We start from the raw sequence: 18,256 nt of genomic DNA, 5'->3' as shown, positions 1-18,256 counted from the left end.
CTTGCCCAGCACCGCGCCGCGCCCACCGCGGTGCCCGCATCGCCCATATCGCCACCATCACCCGCATCAGCCACATCACCAGCATCGCTGCCGTCACCTGCGGCGGCCGCATCACCTGTGGCAGCCCTTATGCCAGCAGCGCACTGGTTCCCGGTCAGGCCGGCACGGCCCCGGAAGAAGGAGGCCGGGGACCGGTGGATGGAGAACGTGCCACTTTATTGGGGCGGGGGCAGGCACACCCAGCAGCGGGCGGCCTCGAGAACTATCCCATGGGTTCACGGCGGGCTCGGCGCCCGCTCGTCCCGCGAGCGGCCAGGCAGCCAGCATGCCAGGGCATGGGGCCCCCCCCCGGCCCTGGGAGCAGGGGGACATAAATAGGGGGGGGCAGGCAGGCGGGGAGGGAACATAAAACTGACATAAAATGTCTACACGGCATAAGTAACAATACTTAGGGGTACGGCTCGCCCGAGGTGCCTGGCGAGCTGGGGAGGTGCCGGGACCTCCCTCTGCCAGGGTGCCTTCACGGGGCAGGTCAGGGGCCCGCCAGCAGGCTCCGGCGCAGCGCCTCGGCACAGCCGGCCAGCTCCATGCGCTCCAAGGCAGCGAAGACGCGGTCGAGTGTGGCGCTGGTCTGCTGGCACCAGCGCTTCAGCATCTCGTACTGCTGGTCGCGGATGTGGGCCACCTCCAGCTCCACCAGCTCGATCTCCGCCTCCCGCAACTCCAGCACCCGCATGAACTCCTTCCAGCGCCTCACCGGCACCGCGTTGATGACGGCGTAGAGCTGGCTGCCCTGCAGCAGGGTGCTGCAGGGTTCTGGGGCAGCGGGCGGCTCCGCCTCGCCGCCCAGCCGCGCCACGCCGCTGGGCTGCTCTCGCAGTAAGGCCCGGTGCTCGGGGCTCTGCTTCGCCACACTGCTGGCAAGCGCCGTCACCTGGGGGGAGCACGGCCGGGTCCAGTGCAGGCCGTCCCACCCCCGGGCACTGACCTGGTACCACGGCGCAGCCGCAGCCCCGGCCGTGGGAGCGGCCGCCTGCAGCGTGGGGAGGGGGCTGTCTGCCAGGGCGTCGTGCCGGAGCCGCTTCCTCCTGTGGTAGATGGCGAGGGCACCCAGGAAGAGGGGCCCGGTGAGCGCCAGCAGGATGTACTCCAGCCCCGAGCCTGCGAAAAGGAACGGGAGCGTCCCCGTCAGCCGGCCGCTGCGGCGTCCCCCGTGCCACCGCACCCGGCCCCGCCACCCCCGCACCTCGGCCGCCGCTGCTGCCGCACACCCGCTGGCACTCCTTGCCGCACGTCTCCGGGGCGCTCCTGCGAGGAGAGAGGAAGCCGTGGGCGCCGTGCTGCGCCATGCCGCGCGCCCTGCACGCGTCCCCGGCTGGGGCACGGGGAGGGGGTCGCTGCTTACGCGCTGCATGGCCGACACTCGCCGCCCTCGGCGTAGAATTCAGGCTTGCAGCTGCCGCAGAGCGCGTCCTGCGCCCCCGAGCCTGGGGAGAGGGCAAGTGTCAGGCAGGGCGGCACGGCCAGAGGCAGCACAGCCGGTGGGGACGCTGCAGGCCGGCCGGCAGCACTCACAGGGCCGCTGGATGAGCCGCCCGGTGCAGGGCTGGCACTGCCGGCAGGAGAACTCGCTGCAGCGCTCGTCAAGGCAGTCGCGGAAGCGTCCGGGCTCGCAGCCGCAGGCGACGTTGCTGGTGGCCGAGCAGTTGCTCAACACGCTCTGGAAAGCTGCGGAAGACAGGCACGGCACTGTGCAGCGCTGCGCGGCTCGGCACAGTACGGTGTGGTGCGGCGCGCCACCAGCTCACCTTGGCGGTCGCACTCGTAGCAAGCCTGGCACTCGGGGAAGGTGTTGGGCTGGGCGCTGAAGGTGCCGGCGGGACAGGGGGTGCAGACGCTGTCGTTGGTGCGGTTCAAGCAGGGGCTGTGCAGGAACGTCCCTGCGGGGACAGTGGGGTGACAGGGAGCACAGCCATCTGGGCCGACATGCCCGGTGTGCCCCGGCATGCTGTGCCATGCTGCGCCTGCCCGGCGGCCCTCACCTGCAGGACACAGGGCGCAGCACCGGCGAGCCCCCTCGATCCATTTCGTCCCGGTGGGGCACAGAGGTCTGGTGGCGTGCCTCCGCGGGCGGCTGGGCGGTCGCACCAGGACCCACTGCCCCTGCGGCATGGCGTGGTCCCGGCACCCCGGAGGCTGCAATTCACTCGCTGCCAGACTCAGGGCTGCCAGGATCACCTGTGGGCAGGGAGAGGGCAGGGATGCAGGCAGCCGGGGTGCCCCAGGAGCCGTGCACCCATGGAGGGCAGCCCTCCCACCGCGCTCCCCACCCTCCCAGCCACGCACACTGGGCTACCGGAGACACGTGGACACCGGTGCCTGTGCCGAGTGGGACGGCTGGAGCTGCAGCCCCATGCCCTGGAGCTGTCCAGGTGTGGCCTCGGGGCTGGGAATGCCCCACGGCAGCCGCTGCGCCGCGCTTTCCCCGCCGTACCCAAGCGAGCAGCTTCCTGCTGGCACCGCAGGAGCAGGGTCCACCCTGCTGGCCCCTGAGCCCAGGGGGCTGCTGTCAGGCGCTCTTCGGGTGCTCTGCCAATGGTGCCGCCAGGCTGGCTGGGGAGGGGGCCCGGGATGCTCAGCCACCTACCCACCACCATGTTGACAGGATGAGGGAGCCGGGTGCACGGGCTGCCAGCGGTGCCGGTCGCCCTGCCCACGCAATGGCCAGCCCGGGGAGGTGTCGGCAGCCAGGCACGGGAGGGTTAAGGCTGCCGACGTTGACTTTCCTGGGGTTTATCTCCCTCGCAGAGAAGGCGATTTCCTCCCCAAGAGGAAGCTGTGCCCGGCTCACGCTCCCCCCCGATGCTATCGCGCCTCGTACGTGTGTCCCAAACTAGGTCACCGCTCCTCCGCCCCGGGGAGCCGGGTGCTGTACTCAGGGGAGCCCAGGTCCCTGGACAACCCCGGCGGGGGCGGCGAGGGGTTGCCCATGCTGGCACCCCCCCGCCCTGGGGAGGGCCGCAGCACCGGCGGCATGGGCAGGGAGCCAGGGGATTCCTCGCCGGGGGCTGGATTTCCCAGCCGTGATGGCCCCGATTACGGCAGCTGAATCATTTTCTATTAAACCCGCCACCACCGGCAGACTGGAAACCGCGCATGAGCCGCCCCACTTGCAGAGCGTCGCTGGCATATCGGGGCGGCCGCCTCGGCCCTGGCTGCCAGCGGCACGTCTGAGTCACCGCCGAAGCACGACCTTCCTATGGTGGGGCCCTGCCTGCACACCCTGCCTGCATGCCCTGCCTGCACGCCCTGCCTGCACGCAGGCAGCTGCCCCCTTCCCCAGCACGGGGAGCAGGTGCCCTGCGGGCAGGGGAGCCATCGGCGCAGGTGCTATCCCACCGCTGGCTGCGTGGCGGGGCAAGCCACCGCTTCCCGTGCCGCACAACCACCACCCCTGCCCATAACGCGGCCCTGGTGCCATGCGCCGCCGCGGCCGCCTGCCCGCCCCCAGCAGCTGCCACCGCCGGCAGCCCCGATGCGCGCCTGCAGGCTGTCGGCACAGCCGATCCCCTTAGCAGTGCCCCTGCCTGTGGCCCCGTGGTGGAGCCCACGGTTCCCCAGGCGTCGTGGCTGCGCCTGCAGTCTTCGTGGCTGTGCCACAGCTGTGGTCCCCGTGGCCGTGCCACGCTGCAGGAGCTTTGGCAAGGCAGACCCCAGTCCCAGGTGTTTAGCCAGGGGGGGCGCGAGCGTTTTCGGCACACTTGGCGCTAGGCTAACCCCCCCCCCCCCGCCTCCAGACCCCCTGTGGCCACGGCCACGGCGCACCCCACCATCGGTGCCAGGGGTCCGCGGGACACCGGCACCGCTGCACTCACCCAAGCCACCCCCGGACAGCAGCGCTTCATCCTTGCAGCCAATGTGGCTGGGTCATGCCGGGGCGGCAAGAGGACTGGGGCAGGGGACGCAGCGGGGTGTCAGGGCAGCTCAGCGTGCAGGCAGGGTGCCCCAGCACCCCATTGCCGCCGCCGCTGCCGCCGCTGCCGCCACCGGCAGAGCGTGACGCGTGGTAAGTGAGCACCAGCCCTCCCCACACAGGCTTTTACACCCGACCGCAGCAGGAGGAAATGCTTTTTTGGAAGTAAGTCCAGGGGGTGTGAAACCACATGACGGGAGCGCCGGGCGCGGGAGGGACCTGCGCCGCCTCGCCGCAGGCCGCCCGGCCGCCGCCCTCCCTCTCCCGCTGGCACGGACCCACCGTGGCTGGGACGGGGTGCGGGGCGCAGTGCTGATCTGCCCCCCCCGGGCTCCATCCCCACCCCAAATCCTGGGGCACCGAGGCTGGAGCCACCCCCAGACTCACTGCGGTGCCTGCCCCGGCAGGGGTCCCTCAGCCATGCCACGCGCCCACCCCAGTGCTGCCCAGCCGTAGGGTGCCGCTGCGGCCGAAGGAGAGGCGAGGTGGGCACGAGAGCGCACCAGCTGGGTTTATTGCTTGGCCGAGACGCAGAGCGCAGCCTGGCACGGGACGACAGCTGGCGCTCCGGCTGCCGCCACGTCCCCCCGTGGCTCCCACGCTCCGGCCCCGGGCACTGCCGTCTGCTGCCGCCCATCCCACCCCACAGGGCAAACCCTGCTCCCGCCGGACCCTGGGGCCACTGCCCCCCCCCCCCAGCCCAGCTCCGTCCCCTCCTGCCGCCAGCCCCAGTCTCCTCCCCGCGCCACCCGCAGCACCGTGCCGCCGGCACCGTGTCCCTCTCGGCACCTTCCCCGCTCACCACCACCGACGTCATCATCCCTTCCTCGCCCACAGGAGCTGCCCCGCGCCCCCCCCCACAGCCCCCCATGTCCCTGGGACCCCCTGCCCAACGCCCCACGGGGCAGCTGGGCCCCGGCCACCAACCCTCATCTCTGCGAACAAGGGTTCGGCACGAGCCGTGTGCCATGTCTGTCCCCGCTCTGGGGAGAAGCGGGCAGCCTTCCCCCCCGCGCTGCCATGCCCGGGGCACATCCTCGCCGAGGGGACCGGTCTGCATCCCCCTCCGTGTCCCCGCAGGCGCGGCATCCCAGGGCCTGCTCTGCCCGGCCCCAGCGTCACGCTACAGTTAGAAGTGGCAGCAGCTCCTCGGTATGTCCGCCTGTCCGTCCTTACCGTGCCGGCAGCTCTCAGACCTCCCTGCAAGGCACAGAGTGGGGAGAAATGCCCTCTGCAGTGGGACCTGGCCCCTGGCGAGCAACCGGGAGAGCCAGAGCATCGTCCAGCAGCACGCAGGCAGGAGCGTACTTACGAGGCAGTCAGCGTGGAGTTGAGCAGCAGCGTGGTCCGGATCCGGTAGAGCTGCGCCAGCGTCAGCTTGCGGTGCTGTGCCGACTGCGGGTCCGAGAGGGTCCGGCGGGCAGCGGGCGGTGGATCGCGACTGAGCTCCCCGGGGAGGGATGCTGGGCTCTCCGCCGGCTCCTCCGGCTCCGACAGCTCCGAGGTGGAGCTGCCGCTGCTGCTGGGGGCAGCCGGGGGGCCAGGGGCTTGGCTAGTCCGGGGGGGGCTGGCGCAGAGGTCAGAGAGGCTGCGGCTCTGGCTGAGGGGGGCCGGGGGGCCGGGGGGCAAGAGCTGGGGCAGGCTGGCCTCCGACTTGGATTTGAGCACCCTGGCCGGGCAGGGCAGGAGCTGCACGGGCAGCCGGCGGCGCAGCCGGGGCGAGGGGGGCCGGGGGGCCGGGGGTGGCCGGGGGGCCGTGGGGGGCTCCCGCCCCTCCTCGGCCAACCCCTCCGGCTGCTGGCTGAAGTCCCGCAGGGAGGTGGGTGAGAGCGTGCCGTAGGCACTGTCGATGGAAGATGAGCGGCAGCCGCCGGCCGGGGGGGCTGCGCCATGGGGCAGGGGTACAGGCAGGGCGCCCGCCGGCAGCTCCCGGGTGGGGGTCTCGGCAGAGGTGGAGGTGTCGGCAGAGGCGCCGGTGCCGATGGAGGTGCCGGTGCCGACGGACGAGCCGTCCGAGGTCGAGCCGAAGGGCCCCGTGTCCCAGTCTGGGGAGGAGAGCTCGCCGCCACCGCCGTCTGCTGCCACCACCACGGCGAGGGTCTCGGTGGAGCCATCGGAGGGGCTGCGGGGGCAGCAGGGTAAGGAGGGGGCCGTGCCAGGCTGGGGGTGTGCAGGGGCCCCCCTCTCGCTCCCTACCACCACTGCGAGTCCGGGCTGGCGCTGCTGCGGCGCATGACGGTGGGTGAACTGGCAGCCGAGGCGCCGCTCTCGCCGTCCTCTTCCTCCTCCTCCTCTTCCTCCTCCCCCAGGCGCCGGCGCTGCCGCAGCCGCTGCAGCAGGTTCTGGGGAGGGGGAGGCATCAGAGAGGCACGGGGCGCCCGCGAGACCCCCAGCCGCCCCCCGCGCCCCTCACCTGGGCATTGCGCACCGCCTCGACCCAGCTGCGGCACAGCGACTGCCCGCTGGCCTGGAAGGTGTAGGCGGCCACGGCGCTCCCCAGCTCGTTCAGGTAGATGAGGAGGAAGGAGCCTGTGGGCAGGAGCCGTCAAGCGGCGTCCAGGGACCCCCCCGCAGCCCCCTTCACCCCCAGCACCACTCACCCGGGTCCCTGAGCTCCCGGCAGACGACCTTGTCCACCAGCAAGGGCTGCCGGACCACCTTGGTGCGCTCAGCCTTCTTGAGGGGCTTGGTGATGAGGAAGAGGTCGGTGAAGAGGAAGCAGTAGACGTCCATCTGGGGGCGAGAGCAGGGCCGTGGGCGCCAGCCGGCACAGCGGGCAGGGGCAGGCGGGCAGGGGCCGGGGCCGAGGCTCCCCGTCCCCCGCGGTCCTCACCTTGCTGTCTTTACCTTCCCGCATCCGCAGGCCGCCCTCGAGGAGGAGCTGCCGGGTGTCCTCCGGGGAGGTGCCGGGGATGGGGGCCGTCAGGTCCAGCCGCAGAAACTCCTTCAGCAGCTGTCGGGAGCCCCCGGTGTCAGTGCCAGACACGGCATGGGGTGGCACGGGGTAGCGTGGCATGGGGTGGCATAACTCGGTATGGCATGGGTAGCAGGACATAGTATGAGGCAGCGTGGCCTGAGGCGGCGTGGCATCGCAGGTCCGCCGTGCCCAGCCTACCTTGTCCACCTCATCCGTGCTGCCCTCCACCACCTCGTAGGCGTCGATGCGGCTGAGGATGGCGGCCAGGCGCTGCCGCTCCTGCCGCTGGCGCATCCGCGAGTTGACATCGTTGATGAAGCGCTCCACGGAGCAAATCTGCAGCCGGGGTGGAGGTGGGTTCGAGGGGCCAGGGGCTACCACCCCATGCCGCGCCCCACCACCCTGTGCCCCCGGCCCCCTACCATGGTGGTGAGAGCATCGCGGGCGCGCGTGTCGTCTGTCTTCTTCAGCACGGACTTGAGGAGCAGCGGGTACTTGGTGAGGCGCTGGTGGGGCTTCACCAGCATGTCGCTCAGCTTCAGGCGGCTGCACTGCTCGTGCTTCTCGGCCCACTGCGGCACGCAGGCGTCAGCCCCGGCCCCAGCCCCGGCCCCAGGCCCGGCCCCAGCCGCTCGCCTTACCGTCACGTAGGCACGGAAGAGCTCACTGTCCCGCAGCAGCGCCCGCATGTACTCCATGCAGCCCTCCTCCTCCATGCAGTACCGCACGTAGGGCTTGAAGAGGGAGCCGAACTGGGAAACGCAAGGCAGGAGTCACCGCGGGGCGCGGTGTGGCACGGTCCCCCGCTGCAGCACCGGGTCTCCGCTCACCATCTTGAAGCCATCAAGGAAGTCAACGGGGTCGAGCAGTGCCCCGGTCCGGCGTGCCTTGGCCAGCACCGGGGCCATGACGCCACGCCACAGCTCGCGGTGCAGCCGGATGATCTCGCCAATGTTGCTGAAGAGCCGCTCGGCGTCCACCTGCAGGTGTGAGGCAGGCAGCTGCCTGGGGACGGCACCCTCACCTCGCCAGCGTGGCCAGACTGAGGTCCCATCCCCGTCCCAGGGCATCCCCGCAGCCCCCCCCCACTGCTCACCTCGCAGAGCAGCCCCGACTCCTGCAGGTTCAGCAGGCAGCAGAGGAAGAGCTGCGGGGACAGAGCGGGGAGCCGGTGGGGTGCAGCCGCGGCCCCCGGCCCCCTGCCGCAGCGCAGCACAGCGCGGCTGCCGCCGGCACTCACGTCGGTGATGACTTTGAGCTTGCGGATGTAAGTGGCCTCGGTGTGCAGCAGCTCCCAGATGGCTTCCTGCTGGTGGCACTGCCGGCGCGACAGGGCCTGTTGGGCTGAGCGTCAGCGCTGCGCCGGTGGCTGGGCAGAGCCACCGCGGCCCCCCGGACCCCTCAACCCTACCTCCGCTCCCCGGATGATCTGCTGCCAGCTGTCCTCCAGCACCAGCCCGGCCTCGTCCCCGTCCTCCTCCCAGGAGTCGCGGTCGAAGCAGAGCTGGGGCGGCAGCTTGGGCAGCCCGAAGCTGCCGTAGGCGTGCAGCCTGCTCGCCAGCTGCTCCAGCTTCTCCGTCTCCTGGCCGAAAGTGGGGGGGCAGAGCGGCTGGGCGGGGGGCTGGTGGAGATGTGCCACGGACCCCCTCACCCTGCCCGCAGAGCTGGGGGGGGGGGTGCTCGAGCCCCAGGGGACCCATCCCAGCTCCCCAGCATAGCCGCGAGCAGCTCCCGCGCCCCCTCCCCGAGCCCACGTCCCACCTACCCGCCCAAAGGAGCCGGCGCTGGTGCCGGAGCCAAAGAAGCCACTGAAGCGGCTAGCAGCACGGTTCTTCCAGGTGTCGGTGCCATTGGCAGGCACAGAGCCACCGCCGTGCAAGGTCGGCTCAGGGCTGGGGATGCTGGAATCCCCCAGGAACTCCGTCATGTTCTTCCTCCGCCGGCCCGGAGCCTGCAGCGGGGACAGCCGGTGCCCCCAGGGTCAGCGCCTGGCACAGCTGTGCCACTGGGGTGGGGACAGCAGCACGGCGCGGTGCGATGCTACAGCAAGGCTGACCTCGAGCGCCCGTGGGACGGACAGACACCCCGATGGCACGCGCAGGCAGCGGGGTCCCCCCGGCCACGATCCCCTGCCCGCACTGACCTGCCTACCTGCATCCTGGGGGCGCGGGGCCCCGGGCGCTGCCTGGCCGAGCCCGGCTGGTCGCGGGCAAGCGGTCCCGGCAGCCTCAGGGCATCCCATGGGGTGCAGCACCCTGGCCAAGCCGCCCGCCTAGCCGCGCTCCCAGCTCGGACAGCGGAGCCGGAGCCGGGCAGGCTGCGGCCGGGCTCCTCCGAAACAAAAGGAGGTGGGGCCAGCGCCGAAAACCTTATTTCCCTCCTCACCAGATAAGCTAACCAGAGCCGAACAATTCACCGGCAGAGATCAAAGCCCCCCGGCTGACCGCAAGAGCTGGGTCACGGCCAAGCGGCTCCTACTGGCCTGGGCACCGCTGCATTGGCTGCCTCCCCACGTATCCCTGGGCCGTGCCGGGACACGGCCGCTGCCATCTCCTTGCCCTGGCACAAAAGGCAGCAGGGCCGGGGCTCCCTGCCTGCCACTGAGCCACGGGATACGGCATGCTGCCGCCACCACCGCCGGCACAGCCCCGCACCCTGCCCTGTCCGCAGACCCAGGTGGGGACAGCCACCGTGGGCACCATCGCCGTTACTCACCGTGCCGCCGGGTCCCCAGGGACCCCGGCCGCTGCCGGCCCCATCGCCCTGGCATGGCTCAGCTCCTGCCTGCTGCCGGGAAGGCGGCGGGGGCCGAGACCCCCGCAGGGGCGGCTGGTTGCCCGCTGGCCCCCCCGCCCCGCCGGGGCTGTGCCGGTCCCGCAGCCAGGTGTTGTAGTGCTGGATGCGGGCGGCCACCAGCCCCGGCCACGCGGCCAGCTTGCCACCCTCGGGGGCTGACCGGCGCGGGGCTGAGCACCACCTCGTCCCCACCGGCCCCCCTGGAGCTGCTCCCTGTGAGTGTGGCAGCCTGCTGCCGTGGGGAGTGGCAGCCAGCCCGGTCCCACGGCTTATCTGGGGCCAGGGTCCACGGGGCAGGACCGAGCTGTGCTCAGCAGCTGTCAGGCACCGCGGCGAGAGGAGGACTGGCGGCCAGGGAGAGCCACAGGGCCGGGGCGGCACCGAGCGGCTGCCATCGCTGGGGCTGCCGGGGCTCCTCTTTGCCTTTGCTCTGGTGCCAGCCTGTACGTGGCACGGCTGCAGGGCCGGTGCCACCGGCTGAGCTGCCACGCCTGGCACGGGCGCGCTGCCCATGCACTGCCACCACAGCACAACCGGCATGGCACAGCGAGGAGACAAACCGGCTCTTTGGGACTCCAGGGGGATCTTCAGCCCACGCCCCACAAGGCCATCCGGGAGATGCCGTGCCAGTGCCCCATGTCCCCATCTTCCCAGCAAGGACGGCTACAGGGGGATCCCACGGCCCACCAGCCGCTCCCCAGTTCCCCTCCCCAGGGCTGGCACTAGCACTCACCAGGCTGTCGGTGCCCTCCGGGCGTCCTGGCATGGGCTCCGGCGCCGGCCCAAGGAGTGCGGCGGGGCTGGCAGGGTGCAGGAGGGGCAAGCTGGCCGACCTGGCATCCCGTGCCGCCTGCTCCACCTTCAGCTCATCCCCAGGCTTGGCTGCAGGAGCATCAAGCAGTCAGAGTCCCCCGGGAGCCCCCAGGGCAGCCAAGCCTCCCGCTGGGCCCCTGCCGCACCTTTTACCCGCAGGTAGTGCCCCCCGAAGCGGTACGCCTCGAACTGGAGGGAGAGTGGCGTGTGGGACTGGTCCAGGAAGATGTCCACCTTGCTCGGCTCGATCGCCTTCCTCTCGAAGACTGGCAGCAGCACCTCCCTGCGGGGACAGGAGCCCCATGTCCATCTCCACGTCTGTCCCCGCACCGGTCCCTGCATCTGTCCCCAACAGACTCACCCCAGAGACTTCTTCTTTGCGGCTGGCACGATCTCCGCCTCGATGTTGACGCTGAGGTCGAACTTCAGGGTGAAGCACTCCTTGCTGGGGTCCTGGGGGGAGGCGGCAGCCGCTCACCCAGGGGTCCCTCCCGCCCGGCCTGGGGCCATGCCGCTGCCCTGCCGAGCGCCCCGGGGAGAGGGGCTGGTGCCTTACATCCGTATGCCTGCGCCGAGCCTTCTTCTTGGGCAGCTTCAGCGCCGAGCTCCTCCGCTCCCTGCGGGCACAGGGCAGGCAGGGTGACGGGGACGCCGCGGGCTGGGGAAGCAGAGGGGACGCGCGGGGCCGGGGGCTCACCCTCTGCTATCCGCCAGTCCCTCCTCCTCCTCCTCCACGTCAGAGGCAGGGCTGGTGCGTGGGGGGCACGAGCGCGTCGACATGTTGCGGGCCAGGATGGAGCCTGCAAACGGGCGTCGAGCTGGGCTGCGCCGGCACCCCCAGCCCCGTGCCGGCTCTGGCCGCATCCCACTCCCAGCCCTGAGCACATCCCAATGCTACAGAGCCACTGGGAGCAGCGGTGCCGGCCGCATCCAGCCCTGCTCACCTTGCAGGGGCAGGTCGAAGCGGATATGGCCGTCGAAGTGCATGGCGCCATGGAGGCGGCCGTCGCAGAGCTCACACAGGCTGAGGGGACCGCTGCTGTTCAGCTGCTGGCACTCCACGTGGTGGCATACCTGCGGGCGCACTCGTCAGCCGGGCACGGGCTGCACCGGGGGCTGCCGGCAATGGCACGCCGGTGGGAGGGACGGGCAGCACCACGAGCAGCTGTGTCCCCCCCTTCCCATCCCCATCCGCTGCTGGCACACCGGTCGCGGGCAGCGTCGAGGCCAGAGCGGGCACAGGGAAAGCAGCATGAGCAGGAGATGGCCACAAGGCAGGGGGTCCTGCACCGCAGAGCCCCCTCCCCGCTCCACCGCGCTGAGCAGGGACCCTGGGAGGGCTGTGCGTGCCTAGGCACAGAGGGGGAGTTGGGGGACAGCCACCTGTGCCCGTGCCACCCGCACCTTGCCGGGTGCCGGGGAAGGCCGCCCTCCCGCACCGCGGCCCCTTTGTGCTGGCGAGAGCAGCGTCCCTGCAGCGGGACAGAGGAAGCGAGCGTCTGTGGTGAAACAATGCTCGAAGCCGGCGCGTTTCCTCCGATTGTGTGCCGGCCGCGGCCCCAGCCCCAGCCCCACCGGGCATTCACAGCGGGTTATTTTTAAACCCCCGGCTGGGCCCCCAGCGCGGTACACGGCCCGTGACCCCCGGCCAGTGCCCGCCTGGCTGGGGGGTCCAGCTGGCCCCGCTATTGGGCACTGCAGTGCCATCGGCCACTGCCGGTGAGCCCCGCTGCACTGCTGGCACGTCCCCATCCCCGTGCAGGACCCCCATTGCCACCCTGCATGCGGAGAGGTGCGAGGAGTAGCGAGCCCTGCCCGGGCTTGCCTGCTGCGCACCGTGCCGCTGGAAGGAGGAAGCGCCCGTGCAGCTCCGGCCGCCCCCGCTTCCTGCCCTCCTTTCTCCCGGCGCTGCTGAGGTCAGAGCTGACGCGCTCCCGCCACCCGCGCGCTCCCCGAGGAGCCGCCGGTGCCTCCGCAGCACCCGCTGCCGCGGCACCCACCGGTGTCCTACCCCGGGCCACGAGAAAGCCCCGGCCCCAGCGACACACCAGCCCTGTCCAGGATGCTCCCTGCCCCCGGCCCCAGCCCTCCTGCTCTCCCACCACGTGCCCCAAGCCCAACACCCTCACGGCCATCGTGGCACCTGCGAGACAGGGAGCGTGGCCGTGGACTCCAGGCAGCGACCGCGGCCGGCGCTCGCTCGGTGCGCATCCCACGGGGTCCTTAGCAGCCGTCCCACCGGGATGCAGGGCTGCCCACCCACCCTGTGCTGGCGGCTCAGCCCTGGGCTCGTCCCCACGGGATAACACCCAAACCTGTCTGCCCACCTCAGGGATCAGCTCCCAGCTCCTGGCCCCACCACGCTCCCGGCACACGGCACCTTCGCCCTCGGCAGCTGCACCGCTAAGCGAGGGGGGATGCGATGCAGCTCCGTGCCACGGCAGGATGAGTCCCAGCCCTGCCAGGACCACCCCCCGCCCCACACTACCTGCTGGGCGCTGTTGGGGGTCTCTTGTGACGGCGGCAGGGTGGCCCCGGTGGGTCCCTCCTGGCGGTCCCAGCCGTGCCCTGGCGTGGCCGTAGCCCAGCGCCACGTCTGCCCCCGGCAGCACTGGCCCTGCCACCCCAGCTGTGCAAACAAAGCGCAGCGGCACACCTCCCGGCGTAGCCCGGCTACCGTCCTGCCCGCTGCACCAGAAAGACACCTCCTGTGGCCCAGCACAGGAATTCCAGGGGCTCACCAGGAGCCGGCGCATCGGTCCAGGCCAGACCCGTACCTGGCCAGCCGGTGGGAGAGAAGGGACCCTAAATCCGCTCTGGCGTCATGTTAGCAAGCAGGGGACAGACGGGCTGGAGCGGATTAGCCCGAATCACACTAGCTAGGGGAAACGGGCAAGCTACCTCCATACCATTAAATGCCGGCAGGACCACGACAGCACCAGGGACTGCATACCCAGCACGGGCCAGGGGGCACGTGGCTGGTGGGGGGCTGCTGGCCGTGCCAGGGGAGCTTTGTGGAGCGGCAGGTCGGGCAGATCCACCGGCTGCCCCTTCTCACCCACGAGACCAACGCCAGGCAGCAGCAGAAGGCAGCTGCCCGGCACTCACCGCCCACCACCCCCACAGGGACCCACCTTGGCCGCCCTCCTCTCGCCGGTGCAGTTGGGGTTCTGGCAGCGCAGCACCGTCTCCTCTGGTGGGCACGGCTCGGCTGTGGGAGAGAGGGAGGTCAGTGCCGGCGTGCCCCGGGGAGTCCCCTCCAGTCCCGCTCCCAGCCCTGCCCACGCAGTGGGGCAGCGCCGAGGCTCCCACACCGCAAACCCTGGGTTTAAGAGCTTGGCAAAGCCGAGGCTGGGGATGCCTGCTCCTGCCTGCCCCACAGGCCATCCAGGGGGATGAAACCCCATGCCCAAGAGCCAACGCTGCATCCCCGCTGGGGGAAGGCGCCGTGCATCCCGCAGCGTCAGGATCCAGCACCTACTGCCCGGCGCCCCAAGTCGCAGGATCAGGACACGGACCTGCCCCAGCTGCCCCGGGGCCGGCACAGACCTGGGCTGTGGCAGGAACGCTAAATCTGCCGCTTGCCAGCCCCCAACAGGGCTTAGGAGGCACTTTAAGCTTTGACAGTTAAATCGGCCTTAGGGACAAATCCTATTTTGAAGGCTTTTGTTACACGTCGCATCTAATTGTTTAAAAATAACAGACTCCGGCCACTTGCAGCAAACGAGCTGCACGAACACCCTCCTGCAGGGCAGGGACGCTCCGATGGGAAGCTGTCCTGCTGGGCACCGAGCCGACGCAGGGGCCATGGGGAGGCCAGGCGGCACGGCCGCACCGGACAGCACGACCGCACCAGCCCCAGCAGCAGGGCAGCCGGCACAGGGTCTTCCCCCGCCGCGCCGCTCCCCTCTCCCGCATTCCTCCTGCCAACAAAAACAGCATCCACGCCGGCCCGAGCGGGACCGTGGCCAAGGCCGGGGTTAGACTCAGTCTGCGGGAAAAACCGCCTTTTGGGGCAGTGCCGAAAAAGCTGCCGCTTCTGCCTGGAGAGGGGGAGGCGATCCGGAGCAGCGCCGGCTGCCCCAGCTCCCAGCCAGGAGGCGAGCCCGGGTGCAGGTGGGCGCTGCTGGACGACGGCGCAGGAGCAGCCGGGCAGGGCTCGGCTCGCCGCCCCCCAGGAGAGGGCTGGGAACCGGGGCCACCGCGCTGCCCCCGCGGCAGAAGCACAATGAGGGCTCTGTCCCCGTGGCTGCCCCGCAGCGCCCGCCGGGCTGGGCCAGCCCCCCGCCCCCCGCCGCTGCCGTTTCACTTGACCTATCGGGAATAATAACAGAAACAAACGAGGGATTCTTTCACGCACCCAAGGGAAAGTTTTCCAAACTCACCAAAATCTCAAGGTTGGCTGGAGCAGCCAGCAGTGCCGAGGACCAGCCCCGTGCCGTGGCCACAGCCGCGTGGCTTTTCCCAACCGGTGACCCTGGCAGCAGGTCACGCGCGCACTAGGGCCTTAGGCGTGCTGGTGGGAGCTCCTCGGCAGGGAAGGTGCAGAGGGAGCCCCAGTTTCTGGCAGAGGCAGGAGGGTGTCCGGCTCCCCACCGGACGCTTTGGGGGCTGGAGGAGGGATCCTGTCCCCACCAGCTCCTCTCCCCTGCCGGTCGCCTCCTCCTCTTCCTGGTGCCACGGGCTGCGTTATCACGCCCGGCTCTCACGGTGACGGTGACGGCAAACGAGTTTGAAACCGGACCGTCCTTGCACCAGAGCGCACGGTGGCAGCTCGCCGTTTCAGATGCCTGAGCCGGAAGGAGCGGTGCCGGTGGCACAGGGCCGTTTACTGAGCGTTCCCCGGCTGCACCTGCAGCATTCTCCCCGTCTCATCGCTGCAGCACCCTCACTGCCTTCCCCACAGCATCCCAGCAGCATCCCCGCTCCTGCCAGAGCTTCTCCCAGACCCTCACCCTTGTTGCCAGGGCTGGAGGTTTTTGGCCGAGCGCGGCTGTCCGCAGCCTGCCGGCCCCCCGCAGCCCCCCGGCCACCTACCCCCGAGCTCCTCGCTGATGTCCAGGCTGGAGCTCCAGGAGAAGCGCTCCACCGCCCCGTACTCCAGCCCTGCCAGCCCGGCGGGCAAAGCCTCCAGCTCGTAGGCGCCCCGCTTCTTCCAGTATAGAAACATCCTGGGGTCGCGGCCGGGGGGGGCCCCCCCGGAGCCGTGCCCGCCCCGCCGGGGCCACCGGTGGGACTAACCCGGGGAGCCCGGCTCCGGCTTTAAGAGCGGATCCCGGTCTCCGGACAAGCGGCGCATTCAGGCCGGCGGCCGGGAGCTGCGGGGCTGCGGAGGGTGCCGCTGGAGGCTGCCCAGCGCCCGCGCGGGGGGCACACAAAGGGCCTTTCTTCAGCCTCCTACGGACATTGCACAAATTTCACTTTCCGCCGTCTATGAAAGACATTCGGCCGCGGAGACAAGACGTGCTTGTGATTAAAATAATCGGCATGAAGAGGGGGGCTGTTCGGCGGCTCTGCCGTCGGACAGCTTTTGGGGGAGCAGGAATGCACCGCCCTGGGCCCCGGCTGCACCCCTGCGCTTGCGGACACACTGGGGGCCCCCAGTCCACGCGGGGAAAGCCAGGGGTCTTTGGGGGGTTTTCCCCCCTGCTAAACCCGAGTAAATGGGAAAGCACCAGGTAGGCCTTAAAACCCACAAAGGCAGCAAAGGACAGCACCTCTGTCCTGCCTCATGCAAACCCCTCCCTAAAACGGGGAAAACCAAAACACCACGCGGGACAATCAGGTGGGCTGAGACCATCCCAGCCCCCAAAGTCATCGGCATCAACAGCATCTTGTCCCGAAGGCGCCACGTGCTCCCCACACTTTTGCTGCTTCTAGGTGCCCTTTGCCAGAAAAGATAGCCAGAAACTAAAAAAGAAATCAATGCTGCAAAGTTAATAGATGCTAACATAGTAAAAAAAAATAAATAAGTCCTGCTTTATTTAGCACATCCTTGACGTTTGAAGTGCTAAGTAACCCATTTCCTATCGATCGAAGTACCGAGTGCTCCCACCCTCACCAGCAGGATGCTACGCCAAGGTTTACACTCCGAAGTCCCCAGCCAGACACTCGAGGCTCGGCACAGGCGCATGGGGGTTACTCACTTGTCCCCCGGCTCTGACAAGGGGAGCCCCGCTCGGCCAGTGCCGGGTCCGTCACCCTCGGCCAGGTGAGGCAGATGCTGGGGGGCCGGTGACAGCACAGAGGGGGATGCTCAGCCCTGGGGGGTTTTCGGCACCGGGCATCTCACCCGTACCACTCGCCTGTCTCACCTTTCCCAGTGCCTTTTCCACCCGATCCCCCGAGACTTGAACTCCCGCCTCGCCCCACCCAGGATTTTCCCCCTGGCTGCACGATGGCGGCCCCTGTATTTATTTTAGCCACTGTGCAGGCCAGGTTGCCAGCCAAGTCCTTCCTGTGCTGCCAGACCCAGCCAGATGGGGATAATTAGGCCTGGATTAAGTTAAAGCTTTAACTCTTTAAAAGGCAGCAACCCCACACAGCCCCTCACAGCTCCTCTCCAGCTCTGTCCCCTCCCCATCAGTCATCCCATTTAATTTGTTCGTTTACAGGTAGGTACACAGAGTGCTAGGAACTCTCCTTGCAAACCAGATAAAAGCATTTTTTGTGGATTACTCACGCCCACAGCAGCCACCAGCTGAAAAGACCGAGCATCGAGCGGCATGCCCACTGCATCCCTCCTTCCTCCGCACGAGAAACCTGGCTGCAAGGGGTCTGAACGGGCACCCATCTCGGGGCGCTGCAGACCCCCAGGCCAGACTGTCCCCCTGCTCTGAGACATGAGCAGGGCAGGGCCATGTCACATCAGGAACAGCTGTTAGAAGTCCGGTTATTTTTGCAGTCTTGGATCCATTAAATGCCTGATGTGCCGATATTACCCATTCAGAAGTGGTTTTCCCAAAGAGGTCCTCAACTCAGCCTGAGATGCTCACTCACCTCTGTGTGACTCCCACCAACCTCATCTTCACTCCAGACCAAACTGCTGCCCCAACAAAAGAGCTGGGGGGGGGTGTAAAAAAAAAAAAAAAAAAAAAAAAAGTTCTAGTCTTTCCCAGTGGGGCACAGACCAGGTAACGAGTCAGGCAAGACCAAGCACCCCAGTGGTCCGCACAGATCGTGGGTTACAAGTTCCTCCCCACTTCTGTCCCATTTTAGCCTCTAGCCGTAGCACAACCTATTCAGACAGAGCTGGGCAACACATTTGAGACAGACCCAGAGCTCTTCCCAGACCCGCGCTCAAGGCGCTGAACGTAAACTGTAGCAGCAGGGTATGTGGCCAGAGCAGCCACAAGACAGAATAAAGCACCAGTGTCACCAGCCGCAGAGGGCTGCATGGGGCCGTCACCACAGCGAGGTGTGACAGAGCAGGGGACTCCCTCCAGCGGCTGTATCTGCGGTCACGCAGGAAGAGAAAGAGGATTTTCTGACTTGCTCCTTCCTCCCCAGTCTCCTGGACAAGCGAAACACCCAGATGCGGGTCTGCCGCAGCACCAGGGAGAGAACCACCGGCAGGAGCTCCTCCCCAAACCACGAGTAGCCCAAGGTTATGGCTACTAGGAAGTCACGCTCACACCACCGTGCATTGCGCTCTGAAACCCAGAGCTAACCAAAGGCTGGGCTTTCAATGGCAACCACCCCCAGCTGGCATCAGTTGTGTCCAAGTCCATACAGGCTGAGGAAAAAATTGAAACCAA

At 68.9% G+C, this 18,256-nt stretch overlaps 2 protein-coding genes across 12 annotated transcripts; both read right to left on the bottom strand.

Moving 5' to 3' along the window:
• Positions 1-405: 405 nt before the first annotated feature.
• Positions 406-4,169, bottom strand: TNFRSF25 (TNF receptor superfamily member 25). 2 transcript variants are annotated; one of them, XM_049808719.1, is made up of 7 exons: positions 3,876-4,169; positions 2,043-2,238; positions 1,809-1,940; positions 1,576-1,728; positions 1,406-1,487; positions 1,247-1,308; positions 406-1,161 (listed from the first exon to the last, which is right to left on the bottom strand). In XM_049808719.1, the coding sequence occupies exons 1-7, from the start codon at positions 3,903-3,905 to the stop codon at positions 533-535; spliced, it is 1,284 nt and encodes a 427-aa protein (XP_049664676.1). In that variant the 5' UTR covers positions 3,906-4,169; the 3' UTR covers positions 406-532. The 2 variants fall into 2 exon arrangements, with proteins under 2 accessions (XP_049664676.1, XP_049664667.1); XM_049808710.1 differs by having other exon boundaries at positions 1,809-2,238.
• A 260-nt stretch (positions 4,170-4,429) lies between these two features.
• PLEKHG5 (pleckstrin homology and RhoGEF domain containing G5) lies at positions 4,430-17,789 on the bottom strand. 10 transcript variants are annotated; one of them, XM_049812547.1, is made up of 22 exons: positions 17,499-17,789; positions 13,634-13,710; positions 11,444-11,573; positions 11,197-11,299; positions 11,056-11,116; positions 10,861-10,952; positions 10,646-10,782; positions 10,420-10,568; positions 8,656-8,841; positions 8,302-8,472; positions 8,131-8,226; positions 7,987-8,037; positions 7,721-7,870; positions 7,532-7,642; positions 7,313-7,462; positions 7,089-7,226; positions 6,807-6,926; positions 6,574-6,706; positions 6,387-6,502; positions 6,170-6,315; positions 5,286-6,095; positions 4,430-5,173 (listed from the first exon to the last, which is right to left on the bottom strand). In XM_049812547.1, exons 3-22 carry the CDS (start codon positions 11,484-11,486, stop codon positions 5,164-5,166), a joined length of 2,973 nt encoding a protein of 990 aa, XP_049668504.1. In that variant the 5' UTR covers positions 11,487-11,573; positions 13,634-13,710; positions 17,499-17,789; the 3' UTR covers positions 4,430-5,163. The 10 variants fall into 10 exon arrangements, with proteins under 10 accessions (XP_049668504.1, XP_049668663.1, XP_049668158.1 ...); XM_049812706.1 differs by lacking the exon at positions 17,499-17,789 and adding an exon at positions 16,646-16,664; XM_049812201.1 differs by lacking the exon at positions 17,499-17,789 and adding an exon at positions 15,537-15,944.
• Positions 17,790-18,256: the final 467 nt, after the last annotated feature.

Source organism: Accipiter gentilis, chromosome 1 (assembly GCF_929443795.1).
Source record: "Accipiter gentilis chromosome 1, bAccGen1.1, whole genome shotgun sequence".
NCBI lineage: Eukaryota > Metazoa > Chordata > Aves > Accipitriformes > Accipitridae > Astur > Astur gentilis.
This window is presented reverse-complemented; position numbering and strand designations above follow the sequence as displayed.